The following is a 21,124-nucleotide window of genomic DNA, read 5'->3' as shown; positions in this document are numbered from 1 at the left end:
TATACAGTCACATATACAATACGGCTATCCCCATCACTATATTACACATATACAGTCACATATACAATACGGCTATCCCCATCACTATATTACACATATACAGTCACATATACGACTATCCCCATCACTATATTACTCATACACAGTCACATATACAATACGGCTATCCCCATCACTATATTACTCATATACAGTCACATATACCACTATCCCCATCACTATATTACTCATACACAGTCACATATACGACTATCCCCATCACTATCCCCATCGCGCCCACCTCTCTCTGGAAACACATTGTTCTTGGTTAATTTGACGCTCTTGGGTCGCGGGTGTTGGTCATCCATTCCCATCAGCAGGTTGCGGTAAAACACGTCAAACTTCTTCCTACTTTCTCCATTTATGGTTCCTCCAATGGTCCAAACCAAGGCAAAGAGGAAAAGACCTTGTAACCACAATGTTATCTGCTGGCTGGACAAGGCTTCTCTGCCGTCCTCTTCAGATCTGACTATGTCATCTGCAACATATCAAGCCACAAGCTAAAAGACACCAGCTGAGGTGCAAGAACGTTACCCGGGACATACAGGGGTTCATGTAGCGTTGTGCGTAGGGTTGTCACACTAAAATACATGGGGCTTCAAAAAGACAGAAGATAATATTCACAAATATGACAATCTAACATATGGAGGGTGAGCTAGTGAGGAGCCTGGTGTGCATGTACATGGGGGGAAAGAAGAAGAGCCTGGTGTGCATGTACATGGGGGGAAGAAGAAGAGCCTGGTGTGCATGTACATGGGGGGAAAGAAGAAGAGCCTGGTGTGCATGTGCCTGGGAGAAATAAAGAAGAGCCTGGAGTGCATGTGCACGGGGAAAGAAGAAGAGCCTGGTGTGCATGTGCACGGGGAAAGAAGAAGAGCCTGGTGTGCATGTGCACGGGGAAAGAAGAAGAGCCTGGTGTGCATGTGCACGGGGAAAGAAGAAGAGCCTGGTGTGCATGTGCACGGGGAAAGAAGAAGAGCCTGGTGTGCATGTACATGGGGGAAATAAAGAAGAAGAGCCTGGTGTGCATGTACATGGGGGGAAGAAGAAGAGCCAGGTGTGCATGTACATGGGGGGAAAGAAGAAGAGCCTGGTGTGCATGTACATGGGGGGAAGAAGAAGAGCCTGGTGTGCATGTGCCTGGGAGAAATAAAGAAGAGCCTGGAGTGCATGTGCACGGGGAAAGAAGAAGAGCCTGGTGTGCATGTGCATGGGGAAAGAAGAAGAGCCTGGTGTGCATGTACATGGGGGGAAAGAAGAAGAGCCTGGTGTGCATGTACATGGGGGAAATAAAGAAGAGCCTGGTGTGCATGTGCACGGGGAAAGAAGAAGAGCCTGGTGTGCATGTACATGGGGGAAATAAAGAAGAGCCTGGTGTGCATGTGCACGGGGAAAGAAGAAGAGCCTGGTGTGCATGTACATGGTGGGAAAGAAGAAGAGCCTGGTGTGCATGTACATGGGGGGAAAGAAGAAGAGCCTGGTGTGCATGTACATGGGGGGAAAGAAGAAGAGCCTGGTGTGCATGTACATGGGGGGAAAGAAGAAGAGCCTGGTGTGCATTTACATGGGGGGAAAGAAGAAGAGCCTGGTGTGCATGTACATGGGGGGAAAGAAGAAGAGCCTGGTGTGCATGTGCCTGGAGGAATTGAAGAGCCTGGTGTGCATGTACATGGGGGGAAAGAAGAAGAGCCTGGTGTGCATGTGCCTGGAGGAATTGAAGAGCCTGGTGTGCATGTGCCTGGAGGAATTGAAGAGCCTGGTGTGCATGTACATGGGGGAGTTGGAGGAGATGGATCCTGACAGACAATGGACGACTAGCTTTACCTGCCTTACACAAGACAGAGGTGAAATCATTTTCATCTTAATCTATAGCCAGCACGTTGTGAGAATTATGTTTGTACACCAATAATCCAGGTCAGGAATAGTTTACTCGGCCATTCTATTTCTGAGGAGGGTAACAGGCGACATCTTAAACCTAAAAGGAGGCCTCCGCTTGTTATCTATTGACGGCGCATTCTGTCTTGTAATTTTCTATTCTGAGTCTCTTCAAAAGAAACTAAATTGGACAAATCTCTAAAGACAGACGAAGTTTAACCATCGCGGGAGAGATACAAAGAGTGAAAGCTAAAATGTAAACCCTGCAGATGAATCGTCCTTAATTCACACTGCGCATCTCGCCATCTGCGCTGAAAGGGTTAAAAAACTAAATCTACGCACTTGGAGTGTGAACAATGAAAATGAACAGCCGTACCGATCAGGCAGGTATAAAGTCTCATCATGCTGTACGTCAGGTGGAGGGGAGACGTCTGCACCACAAATTTACATTCCAGACGGATGAAATTCAAGCTCGGCTGCACCAGCCAGTTAAACATGTCGCCAATCTAGAAGTAAAATAAAGTGCGGCATAAAAAGTTTGCAATTGTTATCACTTAAGAAGCGTAAGTGTCTGAAATACAGCGGCAAAGCCTTACGGCGGGTCATAAACCTGGGAACGGCTCCTCCGTACATGGCCCATATAAGAAGCGATTACAAGTCTGCACAGGAATAAAAGCAAATCTCATGGTCTAAAGTGGAAGAAAAGGAACAAAACAAAGGTAGGAAATGACTACAAACCCTAAACCGGGCCAGGTGGGGGCAGAAACTGCAAATCACTGAAGGAACGGAGACCTAAGACTCTGTATACGGAAGTGCAAGTCAGTCTGTAAGTGCACATGGGGCGGAAACAACTTGGAAGAATTGTCTACAAAAAGTCATAAGGCTAAAAATGTCACCGCTAATAGGAGAAGCATCGAGAAGAGGAAGCGGAGCACTTCCAGCTGTGCGTAACAATCCGGGCCCTCCCCCAGTGCACTTGCAGGCTGATGTCCATATCTATGAAGAGAGGATTCTCTCTACAGATAGGAAGGTCTCTGTTCCGATGACAGATCTTCTAGTAATCTGGGGCAGCACCAGGCAGTCACCCGGCATACTTGTCCACAGATGTCACAGCCATTTATTGATACAACCATTCTGATTTTCTCAGTCACAAGACGCACCCTCACAAAGTCTACAAACTGGTCAAAATGTCTAGCAGTCAATCATCTCTCACCATTAGGTACACTACCCAAAAGTAACCTCTGAGAGCCTTCTTAAGTAGCAGTGCAGCTCTATTACGCCCTCTTGAGGCTAGACCCAGACTCTAATCACACCCCGCCTGTAATCATTCACATATCTCAGACATAACATTGCGCTGAGTTTTTTTTGGTCAGTGAGTGTATGAACCTTGTGCAGTTCTAGAAAATGCAAAAATGAAAAGTCAAATGATCCCGAATAAGAGAGAAGACGACTGTATGTGTATACTTATGTGTACACTCTGACTGCAGTGATTACAAACATGACCTGTCTATGGGATGTGCGGTGACTCCTGAGGACTTGGTCCTGATGTAAAGCAGCGGCCGCAGACTATCACTCTCTGAGCGCCGTCTTCCAGATATTCCTCACTGCGCTGATCTTCCATGAACATGAATTATGGATAAAACTGACGGATTGAGGATTTCAAAAAGCCATTCTGACACCGTGACCTTTCAGCCATCCAAGCATTGCACATTAAAAATTGATATACGGTTGGTCTTTGATATGTACAATGGCGGAGGTTGCTATTTTATATGATCTCACACAAACACATCAAGGGAGACGCAACGTTACGAATATTGTCCCTGACCAAAAAACCTTTATTTTCATGGAGCTTCTGAGAAATGATCTGCAAACTAACGGCAACTTCTCCGCTACTGACACATCAGGATTGGGGCAAAAACGACATCTTTTCTATCTTTCCTCTGTTCAGGACACTTTGCTAAATAGTGGCAGAGCGAGGACAGGAGCGGGCAGAGCGAGGACAGGAGCGGGCAGAGCGAGGACAGGAGCGGGCAGAGCAACAGATCTACAAAACTGATGTCAATTAGAGCTGAAATCTACTGAGCTGATAACTGGTGTACAATGGGAGAAAGCGCACAAGAAAATGGCGCCTGGGCATGTGCAGTAGGGCTCAGAAGGGAGCGTTACTGGGCATGCCCGAGATTTCAAAGTGCAGGATGGAGACTACAGAGAATGGAGGCGGTTACACCTACGGAGGAGGAGGAGAAGCAAAGGAGGGGGCGTTACAAAGGGATGACGCAGGGGGTGCACGATGGCTTGGGGAACTCCCAGGGTGCACAGAGAGGTTCATTTGCATATGGGTTTTACCGATATGTAAAAAAAAAAAAAGGGGAGGGGCTTTTCAAAATCTAGTGGCAGCACCTACAGATAATAGCTGCCGCTCTGCTGACTCTGGCACTGAGGGATTTGTTTCTCTGGTCCCAGCAATCAGTGCTGTCAGTTTTGGTGTGTGATTTGCTATTTAGGTTCTGCACTGTCAGGAGGGTGGAGCAGACAAGGGGGTGTGACTCAGAGCTCCAATCAGAGGCCGCCAGTGTCAGAGCACAAGCCCATGGACCTGACATGTGCACATGGCCATGTTACCTCATATTGCAAAGGAGCAGTAAGTCATTGGCCCCAGAATTATTGCACCATAGACAGAAGATTCCTCACTAAGGGCCCGTTCCCATTTATAGTGAAATCACAGACCAGGAGACGCTGCCAGAAAATGATTGCACGCGCTAGTATTTCTCTCTTCTCGTCTCTTCTCGGCCAGCATAAGGATGGCATCTTCGCACTGTCTGCGTTTCATCAGTTTTTCACAGATTCATTGCTAGGTAGTAGTAGAAATATAAAATAGCCAAGTGGCTACAAAACACCCCCAGGAACAGACTGCAATGTAAAGGTCTAATTTTATGGCTCTCGTTCACCTGGAGCTGCCTAAAAGCTTCTACTAAGCAGCCAATATACAGCGTGACGGTATACCGGACAGGCAGAGATCCAGAATACAGTGCGTGTGTATGTAATGCTTCTGGAGTCATTCGCCCTCTTACCAATTCCTTGTGTTCAGGCAGGAGATGCTCCGGCAGAGTGTTCATGTAGGAATCTTTCAAAGGTTTCCATCCGAGCTGGTGGGGTTCCATATAGATCATCCCACACCTGGATGGTTATAAAGAGAAAAACACAAGACCCTCAAGCAAAAGGATGAGACGTGCTGAGCAAATAAGACCGCAACCGCTCCGACCTGACCGTCGCATGCAAAATCCACTTACCTGCTCACAGTTGCCGGAGACGCTTGCTCCAAGTCAGCAGGCTCAAAAATTAAGCTCATCTTAGAATTCATCTGAATGATTTCACCGCTCATCAAACACAGCTAAGGGGAAGGAAGCGGACATGATGCCAATTACCAAACAGCGACATCAAAACACCCACTGACAAATCGCAACCGAAACTTCTCAATCATAATGAAAGCCTTGAAGCCTATGGGATCATCAGTGTACAATGACATGGACAGAAGAAAGGAAGCCATGGGGTGGAGATGAAGGTGTCAGGAGCCTAAACAGGACCCTAATAGAGACAGAGGGGTAACCGGCAAGTCCAGGTCACCTGGGGCAGAAAGACGCCATTACCTTCTTATTGTCATCCAGGACTGTGTTCATATTCTCTATCCAAACTGCATCGACCGGCCCATCAAACACAATCCATTTCCTCTCGTCTGTGGTAGAAGAGGCTTGTTCTCGGAAAGTAGTCGCTAATACGCCGTCCGCCCACTCATGGCTCACTGGGTCGAAGCAGCCATACAGCTGACCCATAGTGATGGCCTTTGGATTGATCACTCTAAAGTCCACAGCAAACTCATCCATTGAATTAGCTGAGGAACAATAAAAATGTCACAATCAATATTTTCTAGGAATTATATCAAACTCGGGGGCGGCCGGCGTCTTATTCACCTTCCCTGGTCAGAGACTCACATGAGACCAATCACTGGCTTCAATGTTCGCTGAGATTAGTGATGTGTGTCAGTGACTCCGCGGGCCCTATCCAGCGACCACAGGGGCCAATGATTAGTCTCAGCGGTGACGTTAGCCGCTCTGCTGCCATTTTTTTTTTTTTTTGCACACACCCCTGAATTTGCTATTAATCATGGACATCCCCTTTAATGCTGTATCACATGATCAATCCAGTACCTTCCTTCTGGAGAAGAGCCATGTTGTATATGAGAATTGCCTGTCAGACTCCCTACATGGTGGAATGTTCCTTGTTTTCATGTCTCGAGCCTTGTCCACATTTGGGTCTTACCATTCTCCTTGACCATATGAAGAATCCTTATCCAGTCTGATATGTCAGGGACGTCCATGCCCAGGGGCTCCGGCCTATCAATGCTGGCCAAGAAAGATGGCGGTGTCTACAGACCTAACATGGCAGGGCAGCATTGGTGGAAGTGGGAAAGGCCCCAATTTATGGAGCAGCCCTGGGCCCAAGGTCTATATAATCTGCATTTAGTCCTTCTGCCGACCTCACCCTGACATGCAGATATAACGTTATCAAATCCTCAATCCAAATATGAAGGTCCCCTGAACCTCTGGGATTTATTGGTTGGTCCTATTTCTGAATTACGTTAGTGATTATTCACATGTCAGGGCCGTGCACTATAAGGAACATATGAGGCCACATGCGAGGCTAATCTGTGTTCCTGGATTCCTCATAGACTTGAGACTACTGAGGGATCAGTGCGAGTGGCAGAAGAAATGACATCTCCTATTGGTGTGTAACAGATGGGTCAGTTGTATGAACACATCCATTATTTTCTATGGGGCCGTTTGTTGTCTGGCGTGCAGCCTGTTGTGTGAATAAGCGCTTAGCCTTACCTGTGTGTAAATCAGCAAGTGCTGCAGCCAGGACTTTGTATGCACAAGTCTTCCCTCCCATAGGATCTCCGACAATCATGAAGCCGTGACGGACTAACATCATTTCATAAATCTGTAATTTTAGAACAATATAGATTTAGGAAAATTGCTTTATAATATCAGGAAAGAAAAGACATTTGCAGTTGATACGAGATCTTTTATTGAATTTCCCTGGGAAATCTTGTTCTGCTTCCTGGTGAGCCGGCAGACTGAGATCTACATTGCAGGAACGGCTCTGAGAACGTCTGCAGAGATGGCAGCGCGCGGCTGGAGACCACGACTCATTTGTGGACTGCACCTGCAGCATTTATTGTCAATAAGAGAATAAATCAGCTGGATGGGGGCGGCCGGGCTCCGAAATGCAGATGGAAAGAGTCATGTGTGAATGGGGTTGTACACGGATCTATAGAATGACGAAAGAAAGAAAAGAAAAGAAAGATCCTGATGTGTAGAGACAAGAAGGAGTGGGGATATTATATAATATATAAGATATATGACTCCTTGGAGAAAAAAATCAACTGGTGGCTCAACATCCGGCTGCAAAAACCCCAGGGGGGTCAGATGTTATAGATAGAGATGAGCGAACAGTAAAATATTCCATGTTCGTTATTCGTTCTGAATAGCATCTCAATATGTGACTATTGGAAGGAATATGGAACCCCATTATAGTCTATGGGAGAAAATGCTTCGTTTCAGGGGATCCCACCATTCACCTCAGGAGGTCACCAAGTCCACTATGACACCCCAGCAAATGATGCCAACACCTCTGCAATGTAACTGGGCCAGCAGGGGGCGCATGTCTGGGGGCATCTAACACACCAAAGCCCCTCTATTACCCCAACATCACAGCCTAACAACTACACACTATACACACTCACTACAACCGCTATCACAGTGGGGGGGAAATACCGGGAAACCTTCTTTACTCCCCAAATGGGAAGGTATCCTGCCCTGTCTCGTGACTCCCGCTAGGCTCGTATCCTGCGGCTCTCATAGACCTTGTATCCTGGCCTGTCTCGTGACTCCCGCTAGGCTCGTGTCCTGCGGCTCTCATAGACCTTGTATCCTGGCCTGTCTCGTGACTCCCGCTAGGCTCGTGTCCTGCGGCTCTCATAGACCTTGTATCTTGGCCTGTCTCGTGACTCCCACTAGGCTCGTGTCCTGCGGCTCTCCTAGACCTTGTATCTTGGCCTGTCTCGTGACTCCCGCTAGGCTCGTGTCCTGCGGCTCTCATAGACCTTGTGTCCTGGCCTGTCTCGTGACTCCCGCTAGGCTCGTGTCCTGCGGCTCTCATAGACCTTGTATCCTGGTCTGTCTCGTGACTCCCGCTAGGCTCGTGTCCTGCGGCTCTCATAGACCTTGTATCTTGGCCTGTCTCGTGACTCCCGCTAGGCTCGTGTCCTGCGGCTCTCCTAGACCTTGTATCTTGGCCTGTCTCGTGACTCCCGCTAGGCTCGTGTCCTGCGGCTCTCATAGACCTTGTATCTTGGCCTGTCTCGTGACTCCCGCTAGGCTCGTGTCCTGCGGCTCTCCTAGACCTTGTATCCTGGCCTGTCTCGTGACTCCCGCTAGGCTCGTATCCTGCGGCTCTCATAGACCTTGTATCCTGGCCTGTCTCGTGACTCCCGCTAGGCTCGTGTCCTGCGGCTCTCCTAGACCTTGTATCTTGGCCTGTCTCGTGACTCCCGCTAGGCTCGTGTCCGCTCTCATAGACCTTGTATCTTGGCCTGTCTCGTGACTCCCACTATGCTCGTGTCCTGCGGCTCTCATAGACCTTGTATCCTGGCCTGTCTCGTGACTCCCGCTAGGCTCGTGTCCTGCGGCTCTCATAGACCTTGTATCCTGGCCTGTCTCGTGACTCCCGCTAGGCTCGTGTCCTGCGGCTCTCATAGACCTTGTATCCTGGCCTGTCTCGTGACTCCCGCTAGGCTCGTGTCCTGCGGCTCTCATAGACCTTGTATCTTGGCCTGTCTCGTGACTCCCGCTAGGCTCGTGTCCTGCGGCTCTCATAGACCTTGTATCTTGGCCTGTCTCGTGACTCCCGCTAGGCTCGTGTCCTGCGGCTCTCATAGACCTTGTATCTTGGCCTGTCTCGTGACTCCCACTATGCTCGTGTCCTGCGGCTCTCATAGACCTTGTATCTTGGCCTGTCTCCTGACTCCCGCTAGGCTCGTGTCCTGCGGCTCTCATAGACCTTGTATCCTGGCCTGTCTCGTGACTCCTGCTAGGCTCGTGTCCTGCGGCTCTCATAGACCTTGTATCTTGGCCTGTCTCGTGACTCCCGCTAGGCTCGTGTCCTGCGGCTCTCATAGACCTTGTATCTTGGCCTGTCTCGTGACTCCCACTATGCTCGTGTCCTGCGGCTCTCATAGACCTTGTATCTTGGCCTGTCTTGTGACTCCCGCTAGGCTCGTGTCCTGCGGCTCTCATAGACCTTGTATCCTGGCCTGTCTCGTGACTCCTTCTAGGCTCGTGTCCTGCGGCTCTCATAGACCTTGTATCTTGGCCTGTCTCGTGACTCCCGCTAGGCTCATGTCCTGCGGCTCTCATAGACCTTGTATCTTGGCCTGTCTCGTGACTCCCGCTAGGCTCGTGTCTTGTGGCTCTCATGGACCTTGTATCCTGGTCTGTCTCGTGACTCCCGCTAGGCTCGTGTCCTGCGGCTCTCATAGACCTTGTATCCTGGCCTGTCTCGTGACTCCCGCTAGGCTCGTGTCCTGCGGCTCTCCTAGACCTTGTATCTTGGCCTGTCTCGTGACTCCCACTAGGCTCGTGTCCTGCGGCTCTCATAGACCTTGTATCCTGGCCTGTCTCGTGACTCCCGCTAGGCTCGTGTCCTGCGGCTCTCATAGACCTTGTATCTTGGCCTGTCTCCTGACTCCCGCTAGGCTCGTGTCCTGCGGCTCTCATAGACCTTGTATCCTGGCCTGTCTCGTGACTCCTGCTAGGCTCGTGTCCTGCGGCTCTCATAGACCTTGTATCTTGGCCTGTCTCGTGACTCCCGCTAGGCTCGTGTCTTGTGGCTCTCATGGACCTTGTATCCTGGCCTGTCTCGTGACTCCCGCTAGGCTCGTGTCCTGCGGCTCTCATAGACCTTGTATCTTGGCCTGTCTCGTGACTCCCGCTAGGCTCGTGTCTTGTGGCTCTCATGGACCTTGTATCCTGGCCTGTCTCGTGACTCCCGCTAGGCTCGTGTCCTGCGGCTCTCATAGACCTTGTATCTTGGCCTGTCTCCTGACTCCCGCTAGGCTCGTGTCCTGCGGCTCTCATAGACCTTGTATCCTGGCCTGTCTCGTGACTCCTGCTAGGCTCGTGTCCTGCGGCTCTCATAGACCTTGTATCTTGGCCTGTCTCGTGACTCCCGCTAGGCTCGTGTCTTGTGGCTCTCATAGACCTTGTATCCTGGCCTGTCTCGTGACTCCTGCTAGGCTCGTGTCCTGCGGCTCTCATAGACCTTGTATCTTGGCCTGTCTCGTGACTCCCGCTAGGCTCGTGTCTTGTGGCTCTCATGGACCTTGTATCCTGGCCTGTCTCGTGACTCCCGCTAGGCTCGTGTCCTGCGGCTCTCATAGACCTTGTGTCCTGGCCTGTCTCGTGACTCCCGCTAGGCTCGTGTCCTGCGGCTCTCATAGACCTTGTATCTTGGCCTGTCTCGTGACTCCCGCTAGGCTCGTGTCTTGTGGCTCTCATGGACCTTGTATCCTGGCCTGTCTCGTGACTCCCGCTAGGCTCGTGTCTTGTGGCTCTCATGGACCTTGTATCCTGGCCTGTCTCGTGACTCCCGCTAGGCTCGTGTCCTGCGGCTCTCATAGACCTTGTATCTTGGCCTGTCTCGTGACTCCCGCTAGGCTCGTGTCTTGTGGCTCTCATGGACCTTGTATCCTGGCCTGTCTCGTGACTCCCGCTAGGCTCGTGTCCTGCGGCTCTCATAGACCTTGTATCTTGGCCTGTCTCCTGACTCCCGCTAGGCTCGTGTCCTGCGGCTCTCATAGACCTTGTGTCCTGGCCTGTCTCGTGACTCCCGCTAGGCTCGTGTCCTGCGGCTCTCATAGACCTTGTATCTTGGCCTGTCTCGTGACTCCCGCTAGGCTCGTGTCTTGTGGCTCTCATGGACCTTGTATCCTGGCCTGTCTCGTGACTCCCGCTAGGCTCGTGTCTTGTGGCTCTCATGGACCTTGTATCCTGGCCTGTCTCGTGACTCCCGCTAGGCTCGTGTCCTGCGGCTCTCATAGACCTTGTATCTTGGCCTGTCTCCTGACTCCCGCTAGGCTCGTGTCCTGCGGCTCTCATAGACCTTGTATCCTGGCCTGTCTCGTGACTCCTGCTAGGCTCGTGTCCTGCGGCTCTCATAGACCTTGTATCTTGGCCTGTCTCGTGACTCCCGCTAGGCTCGTGTCTTGTGGCTCTCATAGACCTTGTATCCTGGCCTGTCTCGTGACTCCTGCTAGGCTCGTGTCCTGCGGCTCTCATAGACCTTGTATCTTGGCCTGTCTCGTGACTCCCGCTAGGCTCGTGTCTTGTGGCTCTCATGGACCTTGTATCCTGGCCTGTCTCGTGACTCCCGCTAGGCTCGTGTCCTGCGGCTCTCATAGACCTTGTGTCCTGGCCTGTCTCGTGACTCCCGCTAGGCTCGTGTCCTGCGGCTCTCATAGACCTTGTATCTTGGCCTGTCTCGTGACTCCCGCTAGGCTCGTGTCTTGTGGCTCTCATGGACCTTGTATCCTGGCCTGTCTCGTGACTCCCGCTAGGCTCGTGTCTTGTGGCTCTCATGGACCTTGTATCCTGGCCTGTCTCGTGACTCCCGCTAGGCTCGTGTCCTGCGGCTCTCATAGACCTTGTATCTTGGCCTGTCTCGTGACTCCCGCTAGGCTCGTGTCTTGTGGCTCTCATGGACCTTGTATCCTGGCCTGTCTCGTGACTCCCGCTAGGCTCGTGTCCTGCGGCTCTCATAGACCTTGTATCTTGGCCTGTCTCGTGACTCCCGCTAGGCTCGTGTCTTGTGGCTCTCATGGACCTTGTATCCTGGCCTGTCTCGTGACTCCCGCTAGGCTCGTGTCCTGCGGCTCTCATAGACCTTGTATCTTGGCCTGTCTCCTGACTCCCGCTAGGCTCGTGTCCTGCGGCTCTCATAGACCTTGTATCCTGGCCTGTCTCGTGACTCCCGCTAGGCTCGTGTCTTGTGGCTCAGTCAGGCTTGTACGTATATATTTTTTCCTTTAGTCGGACCACCTCTGATCTAGCCCCTATCCAGTGGATACCCCTTTAATAAATAACCCAGTAAATACATTTTGCAGACTGCTGGATTGTGTGAACACCTGACAACCATTCCAGACACGTGAACACGCCATTAACAACGTAATAAAAGACTCGTCTTATGGAGAGAAGGACTTTATGAGCGAGTGTCTAAAAGAGAATTTCTTGGAACTGGGATGAATTAATGATGCCCCAATTGTAAAGATTTATGATCTCTAACCCTCAGTGTTTATTCGCACAGTAATTCTGATGTTCTAAATTTCCATAAAAACCACCCAAGAGGACAAGAGAGATGAAGGCTCTGCGGCTGTAATGAATCACGTCATTTAGCAGACACTTTGTTACGGCCGCCGAGTCTTTTCTTCTCTCATTTACTAACAATGGAAATTGGCATTTTGTGGTAAGATCTGGATTTGTTGTTTCACCAGTTTATTCTTTGTGTCTGGAGCTTTAGGAGCAGAATAATGGGGCTGATAATAATGGATCTTACCAGGAGGATTTAAAGGGAACCTGTAACCTTATATATGTAGTGCGAGGGGCTGCGCAGGCTGATATACAGTGTGATAGATAGTCCCTGCTCTTTCCCTACTCACCAATTCACAGCCATCCCCATATCAGTGTATACAGAGATACAGCCATCCCCATATCAGTGTATACAGAGATACAGCCATCCCCATATCAGTGTCTACAGAGATACAGCCATCCCCATATCAGTGTATACAGAGATACAGCCATCCCCATATCAGTGTATACAGAGATACAGCCATCCCCATATCAGTGTATACAGAGATACAGCCATCCCCATATCAGTGTATACAGAGATACAGCCATCCCCATATCAGTGTATACAGAGATACAGCCATCCCCATATCAGTGTATACAGAGATACAGCCATCCCCATATCAGTGTATACAGAGATACAGCCATCCCCATATCAGTGTATACAGAGATAGCTGTCGAACACTTAGTAGGACCGCCCACTGGACTCCTAAAAATCAGTAAATTACAAGTAATACGGAAACGTTTGTAAACAAAACTATATATGAAGCTCCTTATCTCCTGCTGCCGGCAGATTCGGCGGCTCCTGCAATGTGTCAGGTATCCGGGCAATAGAAATCTCTTCCATCATATTCAGATGGTTCCATTTACTAAGATAAATGCTAAATGCCCATCGCACCAATTCAGAGGATTTTATAGCACTGCCTAAAGAGAGCAAGTTTTCTAGATGGTCTCCACCAATTCTGGATCGTGTAACAGATTGTGCTCTTCTCCAAAGACAAGTAGGAGGAGCATCAGTGATATGATCCAGGGCCAGGAGACCAAACTAGAAGACTCCAGCCCCAGACGGTGTAAAATCCTCCGAATGGACAGAACAGGGGGACGGCATATATATTAATAAGTGGGACTCTACTGCATCACACTGTAAGAATTATTTATTCCCCTGATACCTCTTTAACATGTACTGTGTGTATGTTCGATGTTGAAGGGGTCCTCCACCCCCGCTGTACTCCAAAGACAAGCAGGAGGAGTAGAGCGAAGTAGAAAACATTTGGCCACACGTAACGCTATAAGATCTCCAGAGTGACCGGGGTGCAGCTTGTATATCAGTAAGGGGGGGGGGGGGTCAGTGAATTGACAGCATGAGTGTTTAACCCCTTCAGCATGCATCGTGTGTATTCTGGCTGATGGATCCTACTAGGTACAATGTTATAGAGAACCTTGCACCAACCCCAGCTCTTTGCATCTGGTAATAGGCGATTCTCTGCTGGTTCTGGTGCAGTCACTTCTACTGTAATGTCTATAAAACATCCAAAAAGACAAATATCAATGTAACATCACCTGGATGATCTTCCCTATAAACCACGGGACAGGCTGCAGGTTCATTTTAGCAATATTGTCATTCAGAGCCTGAATAAAAAGATCATAATCTGGTTTTGGTAAAACCACTCCAGGAAACAGGTCGGAGATGATGCCCTGTGAAGAGAAGACAACAAGCATGTGAATACAGCACAGCGCTATCCATACCGTATATATCATATATGTACAACCTGCGCTCACATGTGACCTGAAAGGGGTTCAGACAGACAATATCATTGGAAGGTGGTGCCAACTATCACATCTGTATACAGGCAGGAGCAGGATAGGGTTGCCTGGCATATTTTTAATAGGATTATTTTTAAGATCCCTGCACCAGAGACTGGAACGGTGCAGGTATAAGTGCAGCACCACAACCCTCCGCCTCCACATCTTCGCACCAGGGACCTGCACTATGCAAGAATTTAGCAGAGGGAAACCGCCAATGAAATCTGACTGCTTTGTCAGTACAGAAGGGGGACCCGGGGGTCTTCATCAGGCGTCGCCATATAAAGGCATAAGCATCCTGCAAAGTGCCAAGAGCCCCTTCCTCCAAATGCATTTAAATGCCGTAGTTGCTGCAGCACTTAAAGGGTTAAACATTCGTGATTGGTGGTTTTCCAGTCCTGAGCATCACATCCGAGCACCCCAATAACACTGCTGGAGACCCCACACTATTCTGATGCACGTGAATTTCAATGGCGATGGCATAGAGGGAAGGCCCATTATGGATCGATGTAATAATTCTATACGTCTGCCACATAAGTCACACTATAGATTTCCGCACAATCTTCTCTATAATGTGCATTCTACAAGCAGAGCGCGCCAGGGTCAGTCCACCACTTGAAGATCACTTAAAGATCCGGTGATGACATCAGAGACGTAACGAAGCTTTCCAGGAACGGCGTCTCAGGAGTTCACGACTAATCAAACACTTAGAAGTGAAGAAGTTAATCTGAATATTACTCAAGATGTGGCGTTGGCCCCGCTGCTGTCTTATTCCAGAGCGATGTTCTGCAGATCTGTCCCTACATATTTTACGCTCAGAGAACATTTATCTTCTGTTTGTGACATCGGAGTCCTCGCAGATCACTAACCCTCATCTACAATGTCATTACTGCCAGTCCTAGAGATAACGGATGAGACGCCACTTACGGATCCTTCATACGTGTCCTGACAGTAATTGAATCATTAGTGGAGTTTTTTCAGTAAATGATAATTTATTACCGGTGAGGAATCTCCATCATTAGGGAGGAAATGGTGACAGAAAATCCAGAAAACCCAGTAATAATAAAAGTCAATGTAGGCTGAGCGGCAATAGACACCGTCGATACGAAAAAATGACTTTGATGATTTAGCTATATGCTGGTGGTTACACTGAGCAGTTACAGGCCACAATCTTCACCATGTTATTCCTTTAGCGCCCCCTGATATATAGTAATAACCTGCTGTGATTTTCAGACGTGTGCCATAATACATGGTGGTGAGGTCTGTGTGTGAAGGACGCTGCCGTCGCCGCCATCACTAACCCTCATGACCCGGCACAGCTTCATTCCTGGACAGATACGACCATGGTGCGGGTCACTATCTTGTCTGGGTTTTTCCTGCATTGCTCACTGACCCTTTCACTTTTTAATTATGAACTACACGGTCCTGTTGTGAGGGTGACAAAACTCAGGACAGTTCCTATTGCGCTCGTGTTTCTGCGGTTGCTATTCATTGAATGATGTGCACGGTCATCCATGTGCTGCCCAGGCTCCGGCCGTGCACTTCAGTCACAGACAGTGGCTAGCACGTGGTCATGTGCAACCAACCTCAAGGAAACTCTGGCAGATCCATAGCAGTAAATGGAGACTGGCCACACAAGCACCACACTGACACTCACACGGAACAGACCGGGGACTGTGCAGGAAACGTTAGTGCTGCAGGAAAGTAAAATGACTGACCCATTGCTCACATCTAAGAACTTGTAAGATTCCCACTGTCTAGTTACCTGGAAGAGAGGGACATCTTGTGCCAAGAATTTGGCCAGGTTGACATCCAGCAGCGCTCGCAGTAGCAGGACGCTTTCATCCTCTTCTGGATACTTAAGCTTGAGGTTGCCGGCAGCGGTGAGGACGGATTTCACGGCACGCATGCCATAGTCATAGTGGTGCTGAGATGACAGCTGCTCCGAGCACAGACGGTAAGTGGCCACAATCTTCTGAGCCAGGCTGGGAAAACAAAATGAGAAATGAAGCCGCTTTTTCACACAAATCCATCGCACTTACTGATCCCATCACAGCATTTAATAATTCCATCAATTACAGAGGAAACAGTGATATAAACGTTCTGTACAAGACAATTAGAAGCCCATTAAGACGGCGACTATTGATCCAATGTGAACAATGCCGAGCGGTGACAGCAATAATCAGTCAATCGGGGATGGAATCAGATCTTAGTAACAAGTAAGGCCGTATTCACACCGCCTGGCAGGGGCCAGGAACGTGGCCCCACGCGGAGACAAACACGTACCAAGCCTAAGAACACAGACATGTCCGCACTCCCTCAGCATTCGCAGGATTATTTATTGCATCCAAGGAACAATTTCCCCAAAACGCTCAGAATAAATGAGAATCGATATTCATAGATGTACCGGATAAGCGGCGCCTGCTCAGACTTGTCACATAAGGAGCCGCTCATATTATTTTTTCTCATTTAAAAACTGCTTTCTAAGCATCTGCAATAATCTCAGCTCCAGATATAGATTCCTGTTGTGCGCGGCAGATCCGCCAAGGTTTAGCATTCACACAATGATGTCTATTCCTTCCCAGTTCTATGGTTGTCATTACTTATACTTAAAGGGATTGTCCTGTCAACCCCGGAGAATGGAAGGGTCCTTAAAGGGAACTAAGTAAAGGAGAATAAAGGCCGGAAATGTTTGTTATATGAATGAATGGACTTACTGAGGACCTTTATGTGTTTGGACCATTTTTACCATCCCTCATATATTCAGGCTCCTCCAATATTTCCTGGTTGTAGGAGTGTCACAGCTTTCCCCAGAAGCCCCTCCCATCGCACCTCTCAGTACAGGGGTCAGCCCCTCCCATCGCACCTCCCAGTACAGGGATCAACCCCTCCCAGTACAGGGGGTCAGCCCCTCCCATCACACCTCCCAGTACAGGGGTCAGCCCCTCCCAGTACAGGGGTCAGCCCCTCCCATTGCACCTCCCAGTGCAGGGGTCATCCGCTCTCAGTACAGGGGTCCGCAACTTTTTTATTAATTTTTTTATAAATAGTCAATGTTATGTCCAAGCATTGTCTGGTGACTTGGACAGGGGGGAGCGGCATCAATCAGATGACAAGTAGGGGGGCCAGGACTTGGACCTTCACCAATCTAATACTGGTGACCTTATAGTAGAGTTATTATTATTGTTGTTTATTTATATAGCACCATTGTGAACAATTTTAAAGTCCCATAAGACCCCTTTAAGGCTGAGGCCCCACATTTTGTTGTATATTTAGTATACATAGTACATGAAAGCTGCAGACGCCGCGAGGCATCATATACAGGACCTGCTGCTTGACAGCACAAAATGTCAGTGATATTTCCCCAAATCTTGTGACCCTGCTGCTTTCCCTTCCTTATAAAAAAAAAAAGTTTTATCTGCAATAAAACACATTTTAGGTTCTTTAGGCTGATCTGTCATCGGCATCTTCTCCAGACTCCGAGAACAGATAATACTGGAGACAAGCGTCGCTGCGGAGCATATAATGTGACATGTGAGAACGCGCGGAGGCATATTAAAGGGGAAGTTCACTATTAAAGGGTCCCAGGAGCGTACGCCGGTTATATAGGGATCATTGTGCAAACACAATGAAAGCTGAGAGTTACATGGACTGATGGGGCCCCAGGCTCACAAGTCATATTTCAGACACTTTTAGGCAATGTAGGGCCTTCGCTCAGTCAGTTTAGCAGATGAAGGAGGAGGAAACAACTTGAGCCAAAGCATTTCTCTCTGATAAGACAAGATACAAAGATTCTAATACTTGTCCGTACTAATGATTTGTGCAAAGTTTGCTGAAAAGTTGAAATCTTCAATGTTTCTTGTCAGACTGGACCAGGGGCCCCATTATTGTACAGTATAAGGGACCCGAGAAGCCATTGTAAGATTCCTTTCACGTGCAGATCAGAGCGAATCAGCCGCACACGTTACTTCCATTTACCTAATAGGTTGCTTCAATAATGGATCAGAACTGAGTGAATGCAGCCGCTATGGAGCAGATATAGTACATGGACGTCCTTGGAGATAGTTCACGGCTAATAGTATTACATAGTCAAGATAATTTAGACACTTAATCTTCCATCTGCACCATTAGGGAACATTCAGAGAAGAGAAATATTCTGATGTTCTCCTAATAGGAATCCTGTCCTGGAGTTTGTTATTAAAGGGAATAGGCGAAATAATAAAACTACAAAGCCCTGCCCCGATACCTGCCGGCGTTCTCTTAGTAACATGCAGGGCGTCCTATTACTTCTAGAGGTATGATGGCCGCCGCTCCTCTTATCTATACAGTCCATGTCCTGGAGGTGTCCCTGCTGCTAGTGGAGGGGCCCGGTGGAGTCACGGCAGGGCCTAACACCCTGGTTTCTGTTCAGACTGTACATCAGCCTGCCGGGCTCTCTGAGCCAGTGACTACACTAATACCAGAAGATATTGGAGCGACATAACCTCACTGTGCAGATTTACAGATCCATATTTCATGTCCATATATCTTTTCCTTAGGTGTGATCCAGGATTTGGACCTAATGATGACATATGTACGGCCCTTGTACTGCTTGTACCACTGCCTCCATTATCCCCAATGGGAAGTTCTCCTCTTACCAAACCTTAACCCCGTATACTTACTACTGAAGTTTAGCCACAGAACAACCTCCCATTGACATTATTACAGGCAGTGGCTGCATTGTATATATCAGTAGGTGTCATCTTAGGTTCAGAACCTACATATACCTAGAATACATTTCATCTAATGACAAAACATAGGCAGTAACATCAGCATCTTTGTATCACCATAACTATTACAAACTACACAATAATATTAATACAATATTTAACGTGATCACTATATGGTGCAATAGTTTCTTCTATTTAACCAGTAACAATCTGGGATTTGATATTATTATATAGAGTCCGAGTATATTTAGTTGTGCCCTGTTATAATGCTCAAACTCCTAGGCCTCGCCTACTTGACTGCTGCAAAATGCCATTCACCATACCACGATGTACAGAGCGCTCCCGGGCTGACGTCGCTGCTTTAATCCTCGTATAGGTGCATGGGCATAGGGGCTCCTTGTTTTCCTTAGGCAGCGATCTATAGATCGGCTCCACTCCGAGTACTCAGTAGGTAACAATTAATAAAGTGTATCCTGGGCATGAGTGTGCACTTACCTTCTCGAATCCAGGAATCCCATTGAGTAAAGAGAGATTTCCCCAATGAGTGCATAGTCCGGGACCATCATGGCCACTGTCCTGAACAATGCCTGGAAAACAAAACCATGTTCTCACGTGAACTGTCCCTTCTCCTAGTAGACTAGTATCACTTACAATACATCGTGAATGTACCAACATCTAAAGACTCAGACCTAAAGGGAAACTCCCCCAATAATAAAGACCCTCATTGCAATCATTTTAGAGCTCCCTTTACTAAGGCCTTATTCACACAGCCATTTTTCTCCGTCATGTGTTGTCCGCATTCCCGTGGACCGCACACACTTCTATTGATTCTCTGGATGTATTTTGTCATTGGTTGATCCAACATGAATTACAGATCAGCCAATGATTACACAACTGCTTTATTTCTCAATGTGAGCTGACAAACCTTGTGACGCCTCGCTCATGGGCTGACGGGTCCAGGACCAATACTGAGCATGTATGTATGGTCAGCACATGCACGGGACGTCACACGTCGTCTGCAGGGTGTTACAGGGGCGGGTATGGACATGGTTTTGGCTGGAGAAGTCAGTTTTGTGTAAACCTTATAAAGAGCCCTACAGATCACTGCTTATACTTTGGCTTATGAGCTGTTGGACTCCCATTAGTATTGGTGGATGCAGTGACAGAAATGATAAGGTCTGGGGGGGGGGGATTTGAGGCTTTGGATGTTGTACCTTCAGATTATCTGGTAGTTCGGCACGGCCCGCATAGCCAGGATTCATGGTGATGAATACAGAACACGTTGGGTTAAGTGTGAGCTCAGTTCCCTCAAATAAGAAGGTCTTCATGTTTCTTATGATTGCCTGCTGTATACTCAGAATCTGCTGGGCCACGACGGACAAGACCTCCACCTGGGAACACAGAGAGATCTCATCGATATGACCCAAGCATCCAGACATAAAGGCATGTTCCAGGCTTACTAATGGATGAGCAGCGGCGCTTTACTCTGTAAGTCCTGGAACTATCACAACGTCTCAGGACACAATGTAATGGTCTATTAATAACATATTAAAATTACCTCAATTCTGTTAAATTCATCAAAACAGGCCCAGGCTCCAGACTGGGCGAGACCTTTGAAAAATTTACCCATCGCTTTATAGTCCAGGCCGTCTGAGCAATTAAACACGACACACTGTATGGGAGACAAGGAAAGAATTCACGATTACATTGTAATGCTGTTTACATGGTGATTAACATCCACTATAATAGATGAGGATTACGCCATCTTTTCCATTCAATTAAACAGGTAATTGGAAACGGGAAATTAACCGGATGTTCTGCTAAACCAAACTGCTGAAAATGCACAAAGCGTAGTCTGGTCCCAATGACATGTAACGAGAAGACAGGAACGTATGTACAGCTACAAAGACGGGTGACGTCACTGTGACTAGGGGGTGTGCGGTGCTGATCGCGCGGGGGCTGGAGGGGTGTCTGGTCCCAATGACATGTAACGAGAAGACAGGAATAAATGGAACGTATGTACGGCTACAAGGACAGGTGACGTCACTGTGACTAGGGGGTGTGCGGTGCTGATAGGGCGGGGGCTGGAGGGGTGTCTTGTCCCAATGACATGTAACGAGAAGACAGGAATAAATGGAACGTATGTACGGCTATAAAGACGGGTGACGTCACTGTGACTAGGGGGTGTGCGGTGCTATAGGGCGGGGGCTGGAGGGGGTGTCTTGTCCCAATGACATGTAA

At 48.5% G+C, this 21,124-nt stretch overlaps 1 protein-coding gene across 1 annotated transcript in view; it reads right to left on the bottom strand.

Annotated features, from left to right (window-relative positions):
- The window catches only part of DNAH3 (dynein axonemal heavy chain 3), a 195,244-nt gene that overhangs the window by 59,554 nt on the left and 114,566 nt on the right, over positions 1–21,124 (bottom strand). The window contains exons 31-41 of the mRNA XM_075284877.1: positions 20,442–20,555; positions 20,098–20,274; positions 19,379–19,470; positions 15,940–16,159; positions 13,932–14,066; positions 6,801–6,912; positions 5,562–5,803; positions 5,205–5,305; positions 4,986–5,091; positions 2,291–2,420; positions 281–517 (exon numbers count right to left, since the gene is read on the bottom strand). Of these exons, the coding sequence (XP_075140978.1) occupies positions 281–517; positions 2,291–2,420; positions 4,986–5,091; positions 5,205–5,305; positions 5,562–5,803; positions 6,801–6,912; positions 13,932–14,066; positions 15,940–16,159; positions 19,379–19,470; positions 20,098–20,274; positions 20,442–20,555 (1,666 nt within the window). The remainder of the gene's footprint in view (positions 1–280; positions 518–2,290; positions 2,421–4,985; positions 5,092–5,204; positions 5,306–5,561; positions 5,804–6,800; positions 6,913–13,931; positions 14,067–15,939; positions 16,160–19,378; positions 19,471–20,097; positions 20,275–20,441; positions 20,556–21,124) is intronic.

The sequence above is a fragment of the Leptodactylus fuscus genome, chromosome 8 (assembly GCF_031893055.1).
Source record: "Leptodactylus fuscus isolate aLepFus1 chromosome 8, aLepFus1.hap2, whole genome shotgun sequence".
NCBI classification, from domain to species: Eukaryota; Metazoa; Chordata; class Amphibia; order Anura; family Leptodactylidae; genus Leptodactylus; species Leptodactylus fuscus.
The sequence above is the reverse complement of the archived record's forward strand: the minus strand, read 5'-3'. Positions and strand labels throughout refer to the sequence as shown.